Raw genomic sequence first — 10,563 nt, 5'->3', positions numbered from 1 at the left:
TTCATGGGTGCATATTTAGGAAAATAATGAATTTTCTTTATTTATTTCAATAAAAAAGCCGTTATTTCAATTTGTCAATTTCTATTTAGAGGGATATATTTTGTTAATAAAATTATTTAAAAATAAAAATATTTAGTAACAACAAATTATTAACCAAAAAACTACTAAAACTTATTATTTTTTATTTTTTTAATGTATCTTACCATAAATCGATTTAAATTAGTTTTTTTTTTGTTTTTCTAGTATTACGGAAAATAAATCTCTTATCCATATATACCTTTATGCACACCTTGCATTAACTTCAGTAGGTACCTCCCCTCTCAGAGTTAGATAGGTTCATCTTTTATTATTTACACTTAACTTTTTATTTTGGGTAGTAGACTTTGCACTTAATCTTTTAAAATGGTGTATTTATCCATCACGGGTGGCCTCAAAGTTGCATTTGCCTTTTTTTTCTCTTTTTCCCTTTGCCCCCACTACACTTTTAAGTTTTAACCCACACTCACAAAGTTTGAAACTAATTAGTAGACTTTGATACACAGATATCATAAGATAAATAGACATATAATATCATCATCCTCTTCTTCTTATTTTTTTTTTATCTTTATCTCAGTGCTATCAAATTAAATATGTCTGCATATTTCTATATTTATATATTTCATTAAAGTCACACATGCATGCCAATTGCCAACCTTATAAGAGTTACGTTCTTAGTCTCAAGTGTTTGTACTTTGTTCACTTCACCAAATGAGACATAATTTGCAGGCCTTCTCACAGTTTTCATCTCCACAAAATGCCTCACATTAAATACAAAACCGTACCTCTTCCTCTTTCTTTTCGTCCTTCAATTCCTCCCCCTTTTAATTATATATAACTCCATTTCTAACTCTTGTATGTAACCCTTGTCATCTCCATTATACTCTCTTAGCTTCTAAGCTTGTCTTGCACAACAATAAATAAACATGAAGAAGAAAGGCTCACAGAACAAGTTCTTTACCTGTATCCGCCCCGTTGTGGACATTGATTCCATGCTAGAGCCTAAAACCACCGTCGTCGATCGCTCGTCTAGTCGTCGTTTTTCGTGTATCCCCGCCGTTTCAGAGAAGCATGAAGAGGATTGGATTAATGTTACTCAGTCAAACCCTCCAAAACGAAAGCTTGCTAAGGTGATTAAAGCTGTGCTGCTCTTTGAAACACTATTGGTTAGTCTAAGCTCCTTAGATAATTTTCATTCCTACTATTCTTAACAATAAAAAAAAAAATGCAGTTTATCTTGAATAATTGTTATATATCCTAGCAGAACAAAAGGGCTCAACACAAAAATCATTTTGGATCATCAAAGGGATGCTTTCCGGTTTACTCATCATCAAGTTCATCACCAAGTAGCTCTATGGACACCAAAACGAAGAAGGCTCTTGAATTGTACTCCCCTGTATCAAAATCAAAGGACACATCCAAGCACGTTAATCCCAACAACAGAGATCATCAATTATTGGAGAGTTACAAAACGTTCCGGTGCATTATTGGGGTGTTGTTGTTTCTCATAAGCTTATCAATTACGATCATATGGGGCAAGTTCAAAGGCATAGTTTTGACATCAATATGGCTATACTTTATCTCTCTTTTGATAACATGCTTTAGAAGAAGGACCACTAAAATTATGGTTTAGGCCTTAGGGTTCTCTTTTTCGTGCTTGTTGAGATTTCTTCACCGTGCTTCCTATAAAATAATAAAGGTTACTTTAGGCACAAGGGGGCACAATACAAAGAAACACAAGTTTCTTGCCTTAATATGTCTCTTTTCACTTTTCGGAAGTAGCTCACACTCCTGTTCATATTTATTTCCCCTGCTCCGATCCTTCTTCTACCTTTCTCTTTGCCCCCATATATACATATCTAATTAATGCAAGTTATAAAATGTACTTGTTAGTTTTAGCTTTTATTTTTATTTATTACCATATCTGTTTAGTTTTTAGAATTAGTTTTTGTATATATACATTATTGAATTAACAAAAATACGTACACTAAAATTAGCTATTAAAATCAGTCACTAATTTGGTGATTAATTTTTGTGTACTCCTAGCATAGTCCTTGAATTAATATATATATATATATATATATATATAAATGTACAAAAAAGGCCTTAAAAAGTGATAACAATGGATAATAAACAAAAAGTGTAACCTCACTAGTCACTACTCACTTGTCATTCCTAGACATTGCAATGGAATAATGGCTCATGCCATAGCTAGGACTATTAGATATCATATGATAGTGTAGGAAAATGGAATAAAAATGATGATATATAGTGATAGTAGAACTCTAATATCTGTATTTGAATTTTTGTGTGATTGAATTTTATTTTCCTGATCCTAGTAACTTGATGGCTATGCCATAAGAGCGTGGATTACCGAAGATTTTCATAAAAACAAACGAAGAAAAAAAAATAAAGAAATTAAAATACATGAATATAGACTGCAAAAAGGTAATCAGCAAGCATTAAATTCTAAATCACTTAATCCCCCCCCCCCCCCCCCCCTTTTCCTTTTTTTTTTAACTTTTCAGTTAAAACGGTTTGAGTCAATTCCCTTTCAATGCAGCACGGCAAACTATACGATCACGGGAGATATATAAACAGTCACAAAATTTAACACTAATACATCCCTTTTTCTCACAAGTTCAACGCAATATTCACGGGTAGTGCATAATAAGAAGATTCAATCTCTAGTTTTGACATAACAGATATAAAAATAAATAACAAATAACAACTAATGAGAAGATTATTGAAACTGTAATTCTTATTTATGTTGTATCGTATTAATATTTTAAAAAATTATTTGTCATAATGTTACTTCTCCTAAAAATTTAAGTTGTGTAAAAAAGTAACATAAATAAATAGTTATATCTCAATATACTTTCTCAAATAAGAGTATCTTTTGAGTTTGTTTGATTTTTATATAGGTCTTCTCAAACATAAAGTTCTAATTAATATCATATCATGAAACCATCCACTTCTTTCAAACGTTGAAGATGATAGAATGAAGTAATATGAATACATTAATAATGTTTCTATTTTTTCATGCCTAATAATAGAGCATTTTCTTTGTCCTTTATGCATGGTTGAATTCGTACTCTTGCATAGTTCCTTGCACATGAAGATGTTGGTTTTCCTTACGTGTGGGTAAGTGTATTGCAAAGAAGGAACTTTGCCATTCTAGGACCTGAAATCTGTGATACTGTTGATGTTGATCTTGATGTATTTGATGTTATACATGATTGAACATTTTTCCCCTTCTGTTTTTTTTTGGACACTGTCTCTTCCCTCTCTTGAACGTAAACTCTATATATATATATATATAATACATAACAAGTTTTCATAAAAATGTTGGTCCCGTCCCTAAAGTTGGCTTTGATACATACTATGTTCAAATCAAAAGGAGAGGAGAAAATATGATAAAACTAAGGTAATACAAACTCATCCAAATCATATATTAATGCTATAATTAATCATTAATCAAATAAAAAAAGAAAGAAAGTTTTAAGAACCAATATATACACCCAATATTAAAGTCAAAATTTAAAATACGAAAAAAAATTTAAAATTCTTTTAAAAATTATCTAAAATCCAAATTTAACAAAAACTCATTTTTAGTAAAATTTATATTAGGTTTATTTGATAATATGGTATAATACTAGCTAAAATTAGTTATTATAATGTTGATTCTCTGGCATTACTCATAAAAAAAAATAATAATACCAGTTTCATCATTTCACTTTTTGTTTATATAAAAAAATGAATTTACTAAGATCAACTCACTAAAATCAGGGCGTGTCTCTAAACTTAATAAACACTTACAAAAATACTTATGACTTGTATCTTTGTAAAATACATTCTAAATTTTTAGGTCATGTGTCTAGTCTTTTTAGTCGAATAATATGCTCAACTAATTACCAACTCTATTTTACTAAATTGGGCTAGGCCTAACGTATCCTCGTTAGAGAAAGAATCAACTATATGCCGTATTATTTTGAATTTTACATTCATATTGAAAGTTGCTGCTTGTTTGATATTTATTTACCAGCATATATAATCCATACTGTGACGCAATGCATTGCAGCAACACGCCAAAGATCTGAAATAGAAGGTTTGTGGGCGAAAAGAAACTTCCAAAGAAATAGTGCTTCTAATTTTTCTTTTTTGAAAAGAAAAGAAAAAGTTCTTACCCTGTTGTACTATGTTGCTTTTGGTAATAACAAAAGAAAAACAAAACTGAAATTGTCTATCCATATATAGTGCAGGCATCAGTGACATCAAAAGTGATGCATACATTTTTTTGGTGATTACCAAATGAAATATCAGATTTTTCCTTTTGCAGTTTGGCGTCATCTTTTGTTGTAGGCTTATTAATTAAAGAAGATGGTGTATATTGTGACTTGTGACAACTCAACACGTTAAATTGACCTTATCCAATATACTTCTCTTTCGAATGCATGCGTGTTCTTCAGGGAACCATGCCCAAACATCGTTCATTTTCTTCGATGGATTCCATGTAAGAGTATATGCATGAACTTCTACAAAGTCATCTTCAATTATTGTTGAACTGAAACATATTTTCAAGTAGTATCAGCTAATGCAACTTGTAATGTAAAGGGCTATGTCTATTGAATGAAATATACAAGCTGCTATTAATCATGGATAGAGAACATTATATTACTAAGACACAAACATTACATTATTACAATTAATTTTCCACTAATTAATTTCCTCCTAAGGACTTGGAGCTTGCTGAAGAGATGTTACTTTTGGGTTGAGATGATGTTGTTGAGACAGTGGTGGTGCTCTTCACCTGTGAGCTCTGGTTGGAAGAGTTGGAATCGGTGAAGAAAACTATGTCCTCCTGGTTGTCCAGAAACACTTGAAGGGTTCTTGGAATGGGAGGCGAAGCGACATCCAAGATCCCTTCAAGTATCTGAACAACCTGAGCCATGGTTGGCCTATGAGATTCATCATCTTGGACACACCAAGAAGCTACTTTGATTATTCTAGTGACCTCTTCAACATCCGCATTCGCCTCCAACCTAGGGTCCAAGAGGCTAAGGACATTGCTGCCTTCAGTTACAAGAGTAGCAGCCCATGTAGGGAAGAACTTCACTTTGCCATCATCACAAGGCTCAGAGTTCCTCTTGCCGGATACAAACTCGAAAAGCATCATTCCGTAGCTGTAGACATCTGCTTTGGGGGTTATAGCCACCCCAGAGATCCATTCAGGGGCAAGGTAGCCTCTTGTTCCTCTCATTGTTGTAAGGACCCTGCTGAATTCTCTTCCAACAAGCTTTGCAAGGCCGAAATCTGCGACTTTGGGACAAAATTGAGCATCTAGAAGGATGTTCTCAGGCTTGACGTCACAGTGTATGATGCAGTCTCTACAACTATCATGAAGATAAGTCAATCCCCTGGCGGTGCCAAGCGCGATTTGGTACCTCATTTTCCAGTCCATGATCTTGGAGTTCTTGTTCTGAAAGAGATGGAATTCTAAGGAGCCATTTGGCATGTAATCATAAACCAATAACTTTTTGGAGCCTTCGGAGCAGAAACCTCTTAACCGAACAAGATTAACATGTTGAACTGTCCCAATAGTACTAACTTCTGTTCTAAACTGCTTCTCTCCTTGGCTAATGCTCTCAAGCTTCTTCACTGCCACAACACTTGAATCACCCAAATAGCCTTTGAACACAGAACCGAAACCCCCTCCTCCCAATTTCTCTGAGAAATTCTTGGTTGCGTTTTGTAGGTCTCTGTACCCAAATGCCACCAGTGAACCCTCCACTAGCTTTCCCTTCCCAACCATTCTCTTCCTTCGCCGAATCACCAAGAACAGAACAAGGCCGAGGAGAATCCCTATGGCAACAACACCTCCCACAATGCCACCAATAAGTGGCACCTTGTTGCTCTTAGCATCATGAAACTCAGAAGCTGCAAGCTTGAGGTACAAGATTTGTCCACTGCTATCATCTGAAGATAGCTGCTGCAGATTCAAGAGATCTCCATTCCAAATTGAACATTGGCTACTTCCATATGCATAAGCAGTGCAGGAACAATTGTTCAAGCATGTTGATTCACATTCCTCTTTAGTTCCTGCCCCTACTTCTTCTGAATGTTTCGGTGATGCCATGTTTAGGATTGGTAGAAACCTGTCCTTTTCACCATTAGATGATTTTGAACTCTCACATTGCAAATTTGTTTTCCTGACACACCCTCCTGATTGATCCTGAAGATCCCAATCAGACTTTGATTTTGGCTCAAAACCTTGCAAGCAATTGCAGTATGGCATTGAGTTCTCGGTGCAGCTCCCGAAGGCACCACAGAAAGCATAAACTTGACACTGCGTTCTCGGCTGAGACCAAAACAAATTCCATTGCTGAATGCTATCCAGCCATGACAGTTGCTTGATCTGGCCCGAAACATCCATCACGAAGCGCGATATAATGGAAGAATTATAGACTGTATAGGTGAAATAGCTCTCGTTTTCGTTCGAAATGAAGCTGAAATTGTAGATGTAATTCAACCTCATCTCAGGGACCAAGCTGAAGATATGACCATTCCAAGGGCCACTCGTCCAATACTGTTCAGTCTTGTTCCAAAGAATAAGGTATGAAGTGCTCCCTTTAGGGTCCAATTCCAAAGAGAAGAGACCAGTTGCAGGATCTTCATTGTTCTTCCATGAAGTTAGATACTGAGGCTTCTTTGTTTTGTTATCAAGTTTGATTTTCCCTCCGGGAAGCCATGTATCTGTTGGGTGATCAAAACTCTGCCAAATGGCTTCTTCTGATGATGATGCATTAGGCTTATTACTAAGTATGAGGTTCCCATTATCGAGAAGAATAGATACTACTAGTGCAGAAGGTGAAGCAGGAGAGGTAGTTATGTTGGTTGACCAAACTTGAGTTTGAGACTCATCAAAGAGTACTAAGTTACCCTTTGAAATAGTGAAGTTGGCAGTGCTCTTATCAGATACAGGGTGGTCTCTATTGGCAACCCAAACAATTGTTTGTAGAGAGAGCTTCTTGTACCACATGCCTATGTAGTAGTTAGAGGAGTTACCTGGCTTGAAGAAACCTAGTTCGAAGATTCCACCTTTGGAGAGAAGGGTCTGGTCACCGGAGAGAGATTGAGTTGCGGAGATGGCGGTGAGTGGTGCAAGGGCAAGGGAAGGAGTCAATGAGAAGAAGTAGTAGTAGGAGAAGAAGAAGGAGCAGAAGCATGGGTTCATCATGATGGTGGTATCTCCAGGGAGAAAGAAGAAGATATTTTGGGTGGGAAGGAAGTGGAAAGTAGAAAGTGGAGAAGAGAAGAGAAGAAACAACGGAGCACGCAGCAAGTAGTAGTAATAAAATGGAACAACAGTGATCAGTGAGTGCTCTGGTGTTCCATCAAAGTAAAAAAAACGACAAGTTGGCACTGCCTACTCACAGTTGTTCCCACAAAAGTTTGCTGAGATTTGTGGTCTGCCAAAACGTCAAACGATAGATTACCCCAATACCCGTTTTTCACTTATAATAAACAACCACCAAAAAGTCTCATGTCACTAAGCTTTAAGCACTCTTTCACATACAATCTGTAAACCAAATGTTATTACTATAAAATATTACCTCTTCTTTAATTCGTTCATGGAATGGAATGGAAACTCCACTACTTTCAATTTGGAAAAAAGTTTCATTCTCTCATCAGGAGTGCTAGCGTCCATAAAACATATAATTGGATATGATATCCTTTAATGTTGATGAAGACATTGGCGATGATCAGGTTGAGGTGTTGAGAGGTTAGTTGGGAAAAGACAAAGTGGTATTAATGCGTAGGGTAGGGTGATCTAAAACGGCCTACGTACATATAGTTTTCACTGGACAATGAAAATCTTAGGTTTGACCCTGGTGGGTTCCGCTTCATGTGACATCTTCTACCATCTTCAATGTTCTTCAAACCCAACCTCTTCACGTTATATATCTAGAGAATATACTCTCTAACTCTTGTCTCAGTAGTGGTAGGATACTATATTTTGTAATTTGTAATTACTAATTAGTTATTATTATTTTTTAATGATTTAAAATTATATTTAAAAAAATCATTTAAATAAAAATATCTAAAATATTTTTTTAAAAATAATTTTTGATAATTAAAATTTAATATATATAATTAATTAAATAATATTATTTTTATTAAAATTATATAAGATAAATTAATTTTGCTAAAAAATATAATAAACTAAATTTTGAACCGATTTAAATTAATATTTATTATAAAAAATAATTACAATATTTTTATTATAAAAAATAATTAAAATATTCTTATTTTATATATATATATATATATATATATATATATATATTGAAAACCCTAAATTTAATTCTTTTCTTCTCTCTGTACCGTTATAGGGTTAAGATTTAGGTTCTTAAAATTAATATATATATATATATATATATATATATATATATATATATATAAAAGAATATTTTAGTCATTTTTTATAATAGATATTATAGTTATTTTTTATAAAAAAAAATATTAATTTAGACTAGTTTAAGATCTAGTTCATCAATTTTATTGGCCAAATTAATTTATCTGATGTAATTATAACAGAAATGATACAATTTAATTGATTATATATATTAAATTTTAATTATTAAAAAACATCTTTAAAATAAGACATTTTAGGTATCTTTATTTAAATAACTTCTACATTTAATAGTATAAAATTATACACTCTTTTTTTTAATAATTAAATGTTAGCTAAATTTTAATAAAAATGTTTACCCTAAAACTTTTTCAATTCACTTATATCCAATGCCATCTTATTTCATGCTTTTGATATAACTATCTTGCGTTATTCCTTGGCTTTATCATAAACATAACATTTTTTTTTCTTATTTTTGTCTTATATTTAAATTAATACTAGTCAATTTTTTTCCTTTTTACACTAAAAAGGTTAATAGCTTAACATTTGATAGAAGTATAAGTGAAAATAGAAAAAAAATATTGCATTCAATTCTTTTGGAGGATGACCTAAATTGGAGCAACCCTTCTAAATCAAACATAAGTTTGTTAATTTTTAGAAAGTCTTTTTTACGATGCCTAAATTTTATTCCTGAAATTAAAAAAAAAAGAGTAAATTTCATCTTATTTTATTTTTATTTTTAGATAAATTAGACAAAACTTCTATAAGCACAAAAAAATCTCTGTCTAGAAATTAAAGTTTAATATACAGCCACAATTTTTGTATTGTTTGGTCAACTGCTGCCTCAAATTCAATCATGTCAAAATGAACAAGTAAACTTCTATCACAAGAAATGTTATATATATATATATATATATATATATATATATATATATATATATATATTACAAATAATTAATAAAAATGAAAAATAAAATATTTATTGTTTATATAAAAAATAAAATATATATTTAATAATATAAAAAACTAATGCAAATATTATTTCCTTTAATTTATATCGTTTTACTTCAATAATGCATAAACAAGAAAACCACAAGGAGTTAATCATCAGGAGTGCTAAAACAGCCACAAATTGGAGAATCCATTCTTTGACCTGATTTTGGTTTCACACTATTTTGGGGTCCTAACTCCTAACCCCTAACAAAACAAAAGGTTTGTTAGGGTTGTATGTATGCAAATTGTTAAAATTATCCCCAGAATATGTAATGGATGATATAAGATATTACTTTAGAATAATAAATGCCATGTGACTTGATCTTGTAGATGGATGATGACAGCACATCCATTAGAGACTTTTTGTTCACATTTTGGTGAAAAGTGAAAGCACGAAATCAACATACATATATTCTCATACGATTAATTATGGTGAATACAGAAATAACCAATTCATTCGTAAGAATAAAAATACGATAGTTACGAGAATTATATAAGAGAAGAAAAGAACAAAAAGTTTATTTAGGACATGATTCATTAATTATAATCCGACTCAATTATATCTATTGATTCGTTCGTTGACTATAATTCAACTCAAATAAAATTATAAATTGAAATCTAGTTAAAACTAAATAAATATGTGCTACCTTAAGAGTATGTGGAGTATGTATCTTATTTTCCTAACAGACTTATCTTAAAAAGTTAAACATTATTAAATAACAGCTCCACAATATTAAATTCACTAAGTAATAATTCTACAATAGTGTCTTTGTAGGTGTCCACCGTTGATGTATCATCCTTCTTATTCAAGGAAAAGCGAATCCGAACTATATCGTAGAGTCGCTATCCACCAAGAACATTTGGCGCCCACCGTAGGGTATAAATTAAATAACCCCACAACAACCTTTTTTATTATTTTTGCAGGTCCATGGATGATGATGTTGTTCCCCCACCAACTCATAATAAATTGGTAATGAACATCACTCTTTAAGTGGAGGCAAAGAAAATGGCCGATCTTCTGACTGATAGAACCAACATGAGCAAAAATGAGAGAAACAAAAAAGGGGATGAATAAACTAATTTCTGCTCCACCGAAGTTCATAAAATTAGAATTATATTCG

The 10,563-nt window shown here is 32.5% G+C and overlaps 1 protein-coding gene and 1 long non-coding RNA gene across 2 annotated transcripts; one reads left to right on the top strand and one right to left on the bottom strand.

The window, feature by feature from the left end:
* The first annotated feature begins 477 nt into the window (after nucleotides 1-477).
* LOC112708397 (uncharacterized) lies at nucleotides 478-2,074 on the top strand. Its single transcript, XR_011864781.1, has 2 exons — nucleotides 478-1,202; nucleotides 1,301-2,074. It is a non-coding gene; the product is annotated as an uncharacterized lncRNA (long non-coding RNA).
* A 2,495-nt stretch (nucleotides 2,075-4,569) lies between these two features.
* On the bottom strand, nucleotides 4,570-7,854 carry LOC112707051 (G-type lectin S-receptor-like serine/threonine-protein kinase At2g19130). The gene has a single exon (XM_025758608.3). The coding sequence runs from the start codon at nucleotides 7,271-7,273 to the stop codon at nucleotides 4,757-4,759; it is 2,517 nt and encodes an 838-aa protein (XP_025614393.1). The 5' UTR covers nucleotides 7,274-7,854; the 3' UTR covers nucleotides 4,570-4,756.
* Nucleotides 7,855-10,563: the final 2,709 nt, after the last annotated feature.

Source organism: Arachis hypogaea, chromosome 8 (genome assembly GCF_003086295.3).
Source record: "Arachis hypogaea cultivar Tifrunner chromosome 8, arahy.Tifrunner.gnm2.J5K5, whole genome shotgun sequence".
Taxonomy (NCBI): domain Eukaryota; kingdom Viridiplantae; phylum Streptophyta; class Magnoliopsida; order Fabales; family Fabaceae; genus Arachis; species Arachis hypogaea.
This window is presented reverse-complemented; position numbering and strand designations above follow the sequence as displayed.

Excerpts from the sequence above, each read along its gene's own strand:
- LOC112707051 (XM_025758608.3), bottom strand. The coding sequence starts at position 7,273 with ATGATGAACCCATGCTTCTGCTCCTTCTTCTTCTCCTACTACTACTTC.